We start from the raw sequence: 13,462 nt of genomic DNA on the forward strand, positions 1-13,462 counted from the left end.
GGAAATGTTGAGAGAAAGAACAGTATATTTAATCTGTTGGAAGTGTCTAGGGAGGTAGCTGGGGCAGATGTATGAGTCATCTGGGTTTCTCTTTCTCCCAATATCGTTCTACAATACATGAGTGGGTTTGCTTGTTTTTTAATGTTATTGAAAAAAATACTGTTTAATTGGGATCTTGTTGTCCCTTTCCAATGAGAACAAACTCTGCATTGCATTCTCTGGAAGGGGTCTGACCTCCCTTGCCCCTCAAGGAATTGGATAAATGGAGCTCAGCCCTTTAAAGCAAAAAAAATATGCGTAAATTTTTGTGGACATTAGTATGTGTCATCTATAAGGAGGCCCAATGCTTCAGTGGAGCTCCCATCTCTATAGTAACACAGCTGACTATGGTCTTTTGTAGTCCCCACCAGTGGCTCCCCTTCAACCCCAAGGGATGTTCAAAATGTGATGGGGTTTATTGCTAATTGGTGCTAATGGACTTGGAGGGGGATATTTTCTCCCCAGTCTTTCACCTCATGGAGCTCCTGTCTGAGGAGACACTTTAACAGGACTGAGGGAAATGGGAGCAACCTCCAAAGTGACTCCTATGCTATCTGCCACTCCAGATGAGCCTAATTTGATTCCTTTCCTATGCAATATGGGAAGGAATTATCAAGGCCTCGATTACTAGTGGCGGGGAAGTTTCGTTCTACAATATGGAAAATGTCTGTACTTTTAGTACAAGCAAACTGGACATCACTGGAAGCAGAGATAAATGAGAGCCCTACTTAGATATTTCCTGAGACTGGGGCAGGGACTGTCTTTTTGTTCTGTGTTTGAATTTTTGAATTTAAGCCCTGATCCAGCAAGGCATTTAAGTACATACTTATTTTAAAGCATGGATAGTCCCACTAAAGACAAATGGTGAGATAGTGTCAATGGTTGTATTCAGTTATATATTTGCTTTGCTATCTTTTGCATCCTGTCACTGGTTTTGCTTTGTATTTTTGGGGAAGCTTAATTTATGTCCACTAGAGATGGCTAAGTGAAGAAATGTTTGAAGTCTCATTCAAGTTCAGATATAGCCTACAAAGTTCAGCAGAATGTAAACAGTTATGGAAATTGATGCTTTTTCATATGATTTACTTCATTTTATGGTCTATTATGTCATTTATAATATCTCATATAACGTTCAGAGAAGTTTAATGGTTTACCTTCAAACTACTAGCTCATCTTAGCTGTTTTACTGGCTTGAAATATTGTGTAGCTCTAGCTTTATATCCTAAACTTGGTGGATGTATTTTATCTTTCTAGTGTATCTAATGTATGTATAGCCCTACCATTTCCTTTATAATACAAGATACTCTTAAAAAAATGAGATGTGTGTTCCAAACAGCTATTTCAGTGTAAAATAAATCAATCTCTTCAGACTACTACCACAATTTAACTCCACCTCTCCTGAAGGCTACTTCTACCAAGTGCTACGCATAAAAATACACTCACAGTCAGGTTGAGTTCTGTGAATTTTTATGTAATTCCTGAAGTGTAGGCTGAATATAGTTTATATTAGTGTGCAGAATTTGTTCAAGGGCAGATTTTAACATTAAAATGTACCAGAAAGACTTGTGTTTAACCTTGGGCGGAATCCTGACAAGGCCACTGGTATTTAGATATAACCATCCGTTAAAAAGATTGGTAGCCAACATTATGTTACACTTCTACAAAAGCAGCAGCAGGCATTTCTGGGGTTGAACAAAAAGCTCTTCAAGAGCACAATACAAAAGTGTAGGACAGGAAACAAATTATAACAAATCTAACAGTAGTTATAGTACATAAATATTTATAGTATTATCTGATTGTAACCAATCCTGTCCCACAGAATATTATTCAATATAAATAATTAAGCACTAAATAGGATAACAATAAAATAAATAAGCCAAGACTGTACCGGGGAACAGGAAATGGGAGATTGCTTCTTACAAGGCTTTAAAAAATGCTTCTACGTTGAAAAGCCTTTTATAGAGCATCCCTTTTCCGCAGTGCTGTCTTGACGATCAGCTGAAATCCTTTAAAAGCTTTTAAGCAATAGAGTTAAAATATACAAGATTTTCATTTGATAATATCTTCTCAATGGACTTATTGCAAATGTCAAACATTATTGGTTTTAGATCCATGAAACTGTAAAATTCTGGTCTCATCTGTGAATAGAAGAAGCTTTAATAACAGCAAGAGGATCAAGAGGATTAAACCAGTCATGCAACAAGGGTTCCTTATGCTTTGCAGTACACTTTATAAGGCCCCATTCCCGCAAGTTGCAAGCTGATAGACCCTTTAAATCAATGGGCACATACAGGGGTCCCCTGTGAAGTTCTACTTGCAGGATCAGGACCTAAATGTATACTTAAGTGTGTTGCAATACTTGCCAGTCTTTACGTTACACGACATGTAACCAATGAATCATCATTTTCCAAGAAAAAAACATATTGAGACAAAAAATGCATACAGAAAACTGGTGAGCACTACCAAAGTAATTTTAAACATTTTAGAGAGGCAGGATGGTCCAGTGGTTAAGGCACTAACTTAGGACTTGGGTTCAGTTCTCTGCTCTGTCACAGACTTCCAGTGTGTCCTTGGGCAATTCAGTAAGTCTCTCTGTGTCACAGCTCCCCATCTGTAAAATGGGTATAAATAGTATTTCCCTATCTCAGAGGGGTACTGTGTGTAAGGATAAAAATGTTAACAATTTTGAGGCCTTCAGATACTGCAGTGCTGAGAACCATACAAGTACTAAAGATAGATGGATAGAATGACACCTCTTTGTCCTTCTCAGCTTCCACTCATAATCTTTAAGCATAAGTGTGATGTTGATAGGAGAGGGAGTAGATGTAATAGACATCCACGTAATTTCTATAGGAAACATGCAAACAAGGTACTCTTCACTTTCATTATGTAAATAAACCACAAATCCCCTGGAATGAGGTTTCATTATGAATCTGATTTTAAATGTTTGCTCCATTACAGAAAAAACCTGAAGACTGATGCCCAATATAATAGTTTGCAAGGTCTTAGGTTTTAAACAAAGGCAAGAACACTGGAAGCTCTTACCTACGTATAAAAGGCTAATTTTAAATTATTGTTTTATTTCACAGAGGAAGATACTCTTCACAGTCCTATTTTTATCCAAGAGCCATATGACATCACTTATTCTATTGGTTCAGAGGATCCTGAAATACTACTGAATTGTACAGCCAAAGGATATCCATTGCCATACTACAGGTGAAGTCATCTTTGCAACTGTGTGGTCTCCCTGTAAATGTTTTAAACTCTAGTTGATCAAAAGCTCAGTAGCACATCTCTTACATTGGTGAGTGATAACACACACACTAATGCTAGTAATGGATCAATGAGACTACCTTTGTGAGTAGATACTCACCTATATGGGTAAAAGTGGCACAATCTAACCCTCAAAAATGGAATATATTCACTTGAGTAACAATTTTATTGGGTATTTAAATTAAAAACCCTAATAATGACAATATAAACTGTTCAAAGTAACCACTGTTTAAAATATTATTAAGAAACCATATGTAAGGGCAAGAAGCAAACAAAACAAAAAATAGGCCCTTGGGAAACTATACATCCCATTGATCTGTATTCAAATCCTACTGAAGACAATGGAAATCTTTCTATTACTTCACTGGTTTGGATCAGGCCTGAGTTGTTCAGAATTCTTTTTAAAAAGATGGTGAAAAAATACACAAATACATCAATTTTGCAGAGTATATGTTATCAAAATGTCATTTTTTGCTTGTGTAATTTCATGAGCTTTTAATGTAAAAAAAACCACATCACTGAAAATTTCCCATATAAGTGTTTAAAAATCTACAACATTACTTAAAATAAACAGAACAGCTGTGAAAACCAGAAAAGGGTAGCGTCTTGCTGTGCATAAGTATTTGCAAAAACTTTCATTAGAAAAGCTTGCAATGCAAAAAAACCACAAGTCTTGCTTAACTCTAATTCTAACATTTCATGTATATATTTATAAGGTTTATTTAGAGAAACAGCATGGCACAGTTCTGATTTCTAGCTTACTATACCCAATAGGCTCACTTAATAAAATCTAGGTCCATAACATTGTTTGTTTGTTCAATAACCTTAGACTCTTATTTTAAACAGTCTGTTGCTCCAAGGTTCTAAAAACTTGAGTTTAATAAAAGGAGAAGTTGTAAGTTTAGAAAAGGATGCTATATGTTCCTCATTAAATGGGGTTAAAGTGAAGATTTTGGAAAAAGAAAACTGAGGAACGAGAAACTGTATATGCAAGATAGTGAAGGAAATCAAGTGTTACCTAATGAATTGGAGAATATGTTCAATAACCTTTTAAATATGAAGTGAAGGTTTTCCCTGCAAAGCTGCCAGTAGCAAATGGGAACTTGGCTTCTCTGCATCTTAAATGCCAATATAAATCTTTGTATTAAAGATTAAATCTTTTCAGAGTTTTATATATGAGCAAGTACATTTTCCTCCATTTTTTGGAACAGTAGCTGCTCACTATATATAGTATCGGGGGTAACCATGTTAGTCTGTATCCACAAAAACTACAAGGAGTCTGGTGGTACCTTAAAGACTCACAGATTTATTTGGGCATAAGCTTTCATGGGTAAAAAACCTCACTTCTTCAGATACACTATACATACGTCTTCCAGCCCTCATCCCATGAACTCCTGCTACCTACCAGCCTGGCCATCAGTTGCTTCAGGTTGCTGAGTTCCAAGCTCTCCAGTACATCTACTTACCCACATTCAGGGAACTAGGGAAGAGGGAGCTTCCTTGGCAACCCAGCCCAGGCCTGCAGTATATTCTCTCTCCTCCACACATATGCACAAATAGTCTCTGCAGCAGCAGGAGTAGCCTTCAGAACCTCAGAGTCACTGGGGCAGATTCTCAGCTTGTGTGAGTTGTCACAGATCCATTGTGGATCTTCCCCCTGATGTCCCTGTGAACACACACCCTTGGAATATGAACTCTTCTCAGTCACACCCCATAGTCTCCTACTTCCCCCTCTTCCTCCTCTCGATTATTCTTTCTCACTTTCTCCCTCTCCCACATTCCACGAACCTTACCACCTTTACTCCACATCCCGCCTATTTTCATTCCACCCCCAAAATACAATGGAATGAACAAGAGATGGGCCAAATAATTTGGTGTTGTTTTCTCTCTCTTGCCCCCTTTTCACTTACTTTGCTGTAAATCGGGAGTAACTCAGTTATAGTCAATGGAGTTACAGTGACGCACAACTAGTGTGATGTCAGAATCAGTTTCAACATTTTTAGCTTTGCATTATATAAAATATTTTGCAAAGCCCTGGTTACACTTATATGGTCAGATCCTCACCTGGAGCTTCATCCTCACCTGCACTGTTCAAGTCTTGCATTGACTTTATTGGGAGCAGGAATAAGACCTTGGTGTAAATCAGCTTAACTCCTTTGATTTCAAAGCAGCTAAATCAGTTATACCATCTGAGGATCCGGCCTATATATATTAGGTACCCATATATCTATATAAATCAAGACCAGTATGAAATTGTAGTAATATGCTATGCTGAGTGTGGAGTTAAGGACTGCAAGGACTACGCCAATGTTTTTCTTTGATTCATAAACACAGAAGCACTACAATAGGAATAAAGTTATATATAATATATTTTGCCAGCTGGTACTTTTCTATATAAAGAAATTTGTGGATATGAAAATAAAATAAATAATAAATAATAATAATAATAAATGTTTAGTTTTTCCAAAAGGTCTTTTTATAAGATTTTCATTATAACTTTTAAAAATATCTGTTGACGATAGTCATAATTTTTTGCAACTTCTTTTAAAAAATCCATAATACTTAGCAACCACACCAATATATATATATATGCGGAGAGAGAGCGCACTGAAATGGGCATAGGGAATAAGGAAAAAATGAGACACTATATTCTACATTGTGCTAGAAATAGCAGAATGCAGGCCAGATTACAATGAAAACAAAAGTAAAGATAGAAATATAACTTTAGATCCTGAGTAAAACAACATGAATATCTAATTATATTACCTCCCAACCTAATACCCTACTAAGCCTTTTAATGTCCAACAAAGTTGGTTGTTTATAACAATATTTGGTCCAGTATTTCTATTGTACCTTATATAATATTGATGGAAGGAAAAAATATCATGTAGGCTTGCAAGATAATTTCTAATTCATTGCACTTGAGTATTTTCGATAGAGTGGAGTCAATAATTCACAATGAATGATTTACCAATATACTTATCCTCTTTTTCTGACTGCAAAATATCTATGAGCATATCTTGATTTTCTCTAATTTATTCATTATTCTGTTTTTCTTTTCATTTTTTTAAAAACTCTGAGGATTGTTCACAAATAGTTCTCTGTGATACTTATACATTTCTTGTTTGAACTGTGGGTGATGACTTATGATTGTTCAGGTACGACACGTGGCATTTTTTCCCATCACTGATTGCGAGAGATCAAATGAGCTCTCTTGCATACTGAATATAAAATTTCATGTGAGTTTGAAATTCACATCCTTTGATTATACATTCCAGGAAAAGATAATTGTTTAAAATAAGTAAATAAATGCCACATTTTACGTGTGTGTGTATATATATATATATATATACATATGTATATATAAACACACTTTAAAAGTTATGGTGCAATATATATATTTGTGGTGTGTGTGTGTGTATACACACACACACACACACAAACACACACACACACACCCCACAAATATGTGTGTGTGTGTGTATATATATATATATATATATATATATATATATACACACACACACACACACACACACACCACAAATATATATATTGCACCATAACTTTTAAAGTGTGTTTTTCAGGGACTAAAATAAGATAAAATGACACAGATGAAATCCAAATCCAGATAAAGGTAACAGACAAGTAAAAGTGCTGGGAAAAGCAAAGGCAAGGGGTAAAAACAGTTACAATTGATATAACCCATAAAAAGAACAGGAGTACTTGTGGCACCTTAGAAACTAACAAATTTATTTGAGCATAAGCTTTCGTGGGCTACAGCCCACTTCTTCAGATGCATAGAATGGAACATATATTGAGGAGATATATATACAGACAGAACATGAAAAGGTGAGAGTTGTCTTACCAACTCTGAGAGGCCAATTAAGTAAGAGGAAAAACTTTTGAAGTGATAATTAAGACAGCCCAGTACAGACAGTTTGATAAGAAGTGTGAGAATACTTACATGGGGAGATAGATTCAATGTTTGTAATGGCTCAGCCATTACCAGTCTCTATTCAAGCCTAAGTTAATTGTATCTAGTTTGCATATCAATTCGAGTTCAGCAGTTTCTCATTGGAGTCTGTTTTTGAAGCTTTTCTGTTGCAAAATTGCCACCTTCAAGTCTGTTATTGAGTGACCAGACAGGTTAAAGTGTTCTCCTACTGGTTTTTGAATGTTATGATTTCTGATGTCAGATTTCTGTCCATTTATTCTTTTGCGTAGAGACTGTCTGGTTTGGCCAATGTATATGGCAGAGGGGTATTGCTGGCACATGATGGCATATATCACATTGGTAGATGTACAGGTGAATAAGCCCCTGATGGTGTGGCTGATGTGTTTAGGTCCTATGATGGTGTCCCTTGAATAGATATGTGGACAGAGTTGGCATCGGGCTTTGTTGCAAGGATAGGTTCCTGGGTTAGTGTTTTTGTTCTGTGGTGTGTGGTTACTGGTGAGTATTTGCTTCAGGTTGGGGGGCTGTCTGTAAACGAGGACAGGTCTGTCTCCCAAGATCTGTGAGAGTGAGGGATCATCTTTCAGGATAGGTTGTAGATCTTTGATGATGCGCTGGAGAGGTTTTAGTTGGGGGCTGAAGGTGACAGCTAGTGGTGTTCTATTATTTTCTTTGTTGGGCATGTCTTGTAGTAGGAGACTTCTGGGTACTCTTCTGGCTCTGTCAATCTGTTTTTTCACTTCAGCAGGTGGGTATTGTAGTTTTAAGAATGCTTGATAGAGATCTTGTAGGTGTTTGTCTCTGTCTGAGGGATTGGAGCAAATACTCCCATGGCCCCATAGTATGCCAACATTTTTATAGCTGACTTAGAACAACGCTTCCTTAGCTCTCATCCCCTAATGCCCTTACTCTACTTACACTACACTGATAACATCTTCATCATCTGGACCCATGGATAAGAAGCCCTTGAGGAATTCCACCATTATTTCAACGATTTCCATCCCACCATCAACCTCAGCCTAGACCAATCCACACAAGCGGTCTATTTCCTTGACACTACTGTGCTAATAAGCACCACTCATAATGCTCATCGTGCTGTATGGAGCCAATTCTGATTTCCAGAAAATTTAGTGTGCTTGCCCAGCCCTTTTCCTGATCAGTTTGGCTTTTGGTTGTAATGATCAGAATGGTGAGTGCCACTGAGCTGCACATAAATATTTTAACCACTTACAAGAGCATCAGTAAGGACCAATAAAAATAATTTGATTGACCTGAGTTGGCACTAACATGCCTCAGAGAATCCATTCTATCTCACTGAGATAAAGGGGAGATTTTGCGTCAATGCACATCTGATTTGAAAGTCCATGATTTCTTGGATCTATAGATAGTGCTTGTTCAGGTGCAATGATCAAAGGGAGGTAATGTGGCTGCTCTAATTAATGCTTATAACAAAGACATGTACAGGAGGGTGCAGGAAAGAACAGTAAAGATAGAAAATGCAGCTTCTGTCTCTGGTGTTTATTTTCACCTTGTACTCTCTTAGCTAATAAAATACAGGCACATCAGACCATCTTATTAGGCACTCTGAGACTTGGCAAACTTGTAGCAGCAGTGAGATTTTTAGGGCATTGCTTTTAGCTGCCTCTTTGGTCACAGGTTTACAGCAGTGTTGAAAAGTACATAGTTTTGGCTGGATAACACTGACTCTTATTAAACAGAAGGCAAAAGGAGAGGGTTAGGAAAAACAAGAAATAAGGCAGGGAAAGGGGGAAAAAAAACTCTGAGGAGGGAGGGACACAAAGTGTCACATTTCAGGTAGTGTTCGGGATTTAGCTTGAACCAGTGGAGGTTAAAATATCTTATGGGTCCACCCCTCTCGGGCCCAATGTCATCAGGACATCTCTCAAGATCAGAGTGTTGAATCTCCAATGGTGTGTCACAGCGGATTTCAAGGTCCCAGGAGATAGTAGGAAGATGCTCACTCCTTCTTATTCTCCCATCTATCAGTCAGCCAGCATCCATGATAACTAATTCCTTCACCCCAAAGTATCTTTTTTGAGGATCCCAAAATGGGGGAGGTGGATGGAAACGGAGCTCAAGCCCTCATTATTTTGTCCACCAATTAGTTCTAATTTCCAACACACCAGTTTTGGTCCACTGATTTTCAATCCCAATTACCAGGGCATGACCTTAACATAGTCCTTGAGTTATGTCTGTAGTCCTTTTGTATTTGGCCTGATTGAGTCTGTCTCCCTTTTGTACCTTTTTTCTGATAAATATTTATTGTTACAGATTATTGTGACCTTTTAAAAACTTTTATTCACTTTCTTACATTTAGGATCACAACTGGGGTAGTCCGGCTAGGCCCCAATTATCACTTCAGGTCTTTCTAAAAGATGTGCTGTAGCTCAACCAGAAGTTATGGGCTTGATGGAGGATTTATGGCGGACAGTCTATGGCCTGTATTATGTAGGAGGACAGAATAGATGATCATACAGTTCCCTTCTGGCCTTAAACTCTATGAATCTATGAAACAGGTGTAGTATTTACTTTACTGGAGGTCATATTTTTGTCAGTCCAATTTGAGAACATTTCCTTTCTAAACAAATATTTAAACCAAACTCAGTGACTTGCATATTTTTGGTTTATATTCTGAAGATAAATTATTAGTCAGTGATGCATTTTCCACATACAGTGATAAAAAATATATTTTTAAATGATTGCATTAAAAAAGGTTCATAAAACTGTTAGATCAACTGGACTTAATATAAAGTTATTAAAAATGATTTGAAATAATCCTTCATGGATTAGTTAATATCAGATAAATACACTAGGGCACACATACTATGATTAAACACTTGTCTGGCAATCTCATGGATTCGTTAATTCTGTTCCTTCATTGATTTAAACATATTAATTAGGAAAAAAGCCCACACCAGGAGCTGAACCCCTGATCTATATGCACAGTTTAATAATCATTGTACCATGGTGATTAGAATGATTATGGGGATACTGTGAAAAATTCATTTGCTGCAACTAAGCCAACAACTTTGCATTTGTGTTGAAAAACAATTATGGAGCTTAATTGGGAGCCATGTAATGATGACAGCGGTTATTTCAGTGATTGATTCCCAAATTAAAAAGAGCTGGCAAACTAAATACCAGTATTTCCTATGCTAGAAAACTAAAAGGAGAACCAAGGTCCAGAGAACATGCACAGTACACAAATTATGAAATATGGTGAAATCCTTACTGTGATATACAGAACTGCTTCACAGAAAAGGCTGATGGATGGCCATTACCTAAAGTTCTGCTTGTCTTGATAACAATGTGAAAGATAAAATAGAACATAGGAATTCAAGGATCAAAATTAGCAGCAACTGGAGGCAAGCAAAATATTGATGCTTTGCAGTTGCCACTAGACTCCTTAATGTTAAGGCACTCATAAAACAGAAATCAGAGATATGGAGGATCCAGCTAAATTATTTAAAGCTACTAGAATTTGTTCATGAAATTCAATTGATTTGATATTTGATCAATCACTTCTCATCTTTAAAAACATATATCCTCATCCAAGGTCATGTTTCTAGTCTTTCTCTGTACATATTTGTCAAGATTTTCCTTACAGCATGCAATGACATTTCGCATGATTCTTTGAAGCATCTTCTCCTACTCACAAATATTCCTCACAATCAAATTCTATGAAGAAAACCCTCTCAGGGATTGGTTCATATAAAGTATTTTGCAATGCACAGCAGGGCCAGCTCCTCAGGTGATGTAAACAGGTATAGCCCTATTGACCTTAATGAAGCTATGCCAGTTTATGACAGCTGAAGATCTAGCTTTCAGTGTTTACATTTGTGGGAAATAATTGTAAAGTAAAAATGTTTGTTTCAAGTTTTTGACTGTAGAATCTAGTTCAGCTAAACTACTATCACTGTGAATAATCTTATTGTTGAAGCTAATTAGTACTCTATATTTTGCTCTGTGATTGTATGGATAATTAACAAACAAAATTCCCCTGGGGCAGAAGGCTCACAGAAGGCATCTGTGCCACTTAAGCCATCTAGGAAGTGTCTAAGTCCTTTGCAGGCCACAGGGGGTTTACCCCACTTTCACATGCCAGTGCAGGGTGTGAACAGTGGGTAGAGTGGAGTGTGGGGACTGGATTAGGTGAAGACCCATGTGGAGCCAGTGGTGCTAAAACCATATGTATATGCAAGGACAAGGCTTCAGATGTTATTCAAGACCACCCCTGGAGTGAGACCTATTGAGGAGCTTCAACCCATATGAATGCTAGTTTTTTGGGCTTTAACTTGAGTTATGTTAATTTCATCCTAATGTGACTAATGGTAAAGCCCTGAGACATTTTCCTTTCAAAAATAAAGAATATTTATTTTCTGTGAAATATAATGTTTATTTTGACATTTGTAAGTAGCTGTGAAGTGTTGCAGACACAATCTTTCTACTTAACAGACTAACAGAGACAAATCATGTTTTAAAATAGCAGCATTCTCATTATTACATTATCAATCTCAGGCATGCTATATAAAACCTTCCCGCTTTCTTCTGCTCTATGAAGTATAATCCTTTCTGATTTATATCTCTAAAACATTTCTATAACCAAATTTATGACATCACTTGCAAGGGCCATAAAACATGTTCAGGTAGCATTTATATTATAAAAATAATGTATCTGCAGTCAAGGCGTATTCTGTACTCCCAATTGGATGGATAATTTAGTTTTTATGAATAAGTTATCATTACTTTTTGTAGATATTGGTTGAATTCTGGTGACTAACATAAAAGCAGCAAAGATTTTTAAACCATAGAATTATTGATAATATTAAGATTGATATAAAAAGCATTCTGATATTTAACCATACTTTTATTGTTACAGGTATGCTACAGCACGCTAGTTGATAAATATGAATAGGCTCTGTAAATTATAAGCATAATTTGATTTTTTTCCCCTCAAAGGTGGAAGCAAAATGGCAGAGATATTGATCTTACCATGAGTTATCACTACAGGTTGGTTGGAGGCAGCTTGGCAATCAATAACCCACATACAAAACGGGATATTGGAACATACCAGTGTTTGGCTACAAATTCATTTGGAACAATTCTGAGCAGGAAGGCAAAGCTTCAATTTGCATGTAAGTTGCTAAGACTGCATTTATTAAAGCATTTCTAAGTAATTCTGTATGTGAAATGTAATTGATTTGATAATTAACGTATCATGATGACCACAATGAAAAGGGTGGATTTACCTCTGCAGTGCTTTTCTAGTTTAATTTTTTAAAAAAATCTATTTTCTCATAAAATATTAACAACAGAAACAGACTCCCAATTCCTTACAGCGCTCAGAGAACAATAATTACCACTGATGATTGAAAGGTCAAGAAAGATGAATGCAATTACTTTTGTTCAATAAAGCTGTTGTGGTTTTTTTTTGAGGGCTTTTTTTTTTTTTGTCGGAGTGATATTCATTAGTTATCTAGTTCCACACCTAGCCACATGCAAAAAAAGTTGCAGGAAGACTAAGCTTTACGTTTGCTACAACATAATGATATCCAACAGAGTCACATAAATGTCACACCAGTAATTACTTCAGTGACATTTTGTTACATTAACAGACATACAGTAAGATTCCCGTCTTCCTTATACACTGTGCAAAAGGATATTGTTCTGCTGTGCTGAAATGTGTCATATTTCAGCCAGGCTGGGTACAGTTGCTGATGTCAATTTGAACCATTTGAGAATTATTATGCTAATCCTTTTTTATTTCTTCTGCACATTTTTGAGTGGTGACTGAATTCTGTTGGTACCCTCAAAGGAAACTTGAAGGAAGCCACATGTTTTACTTGCACTCATTTTTTTTTCAGTCTAAAGGTCTGCACTGTCTTTCATTGTGAGAAAGCAATTGTTTTCAAACCTCATTAATAAAACATACTTCTAAAGCCAACCTTATGTCGCTATTTCAGACATCAGTAAATGTATTAATTATTAATCTTGTTCCATTTCTCATAGCAAATTTCATGTCACAGAGGTTATACAAAGGAGACATCAGAGGTTGAGATGGTTCACAGACTTTTTCTTCGTAAAGCTGATCATTTGGTTTATCATTTGTACTGGGTTTTATAATTTTCCCACTGACTTTCTTAAGCAAAGAGCTTTTGTCTCTAGAGCTGG

At 36.5% G+C, this 13,462-nt stretch overlaps 1 protein-coding gene across 1 annotated transcript in view; it reads left to right on the top strand.

Annotated features, from left to right (window-relative positions):
- CNTN6 (contactin 6) overlaps positions 1–13,462 on the top strand; it is a 232,801-nt gene that overhangs the window by 87,244 nt on the left and 132,095 nt on the right. Inside the window, exons 3-4 of the mRNA XM_045022626.1 lie at positions 3,129–3,255; positions 12,251–12,426. Of these exons, the coding sequence (XP_044878561.1) occupies positions 3,129–3,255; positions 12,251–12,426 (303 nt within the window). The remainder of the gene's footprint in view (positions 1–3,128; positions 3,256–12,250; positions 12,427–13,462) is intronic.

The sequence above is a fragment of the Mauremys mutica genome, chromosome 7 (genome assembly GCF_020497125.1).
Source record: "Mauremys mutica isolate MM-2020 ecotype Southern chromosome 7, ASM2049712v1, whole genome shotgun sequence".
NCBI lineage: Eukaryota > Metazoa > Chordata > Testudines > Geoemydidae > Mauremys > Mauremys mutica.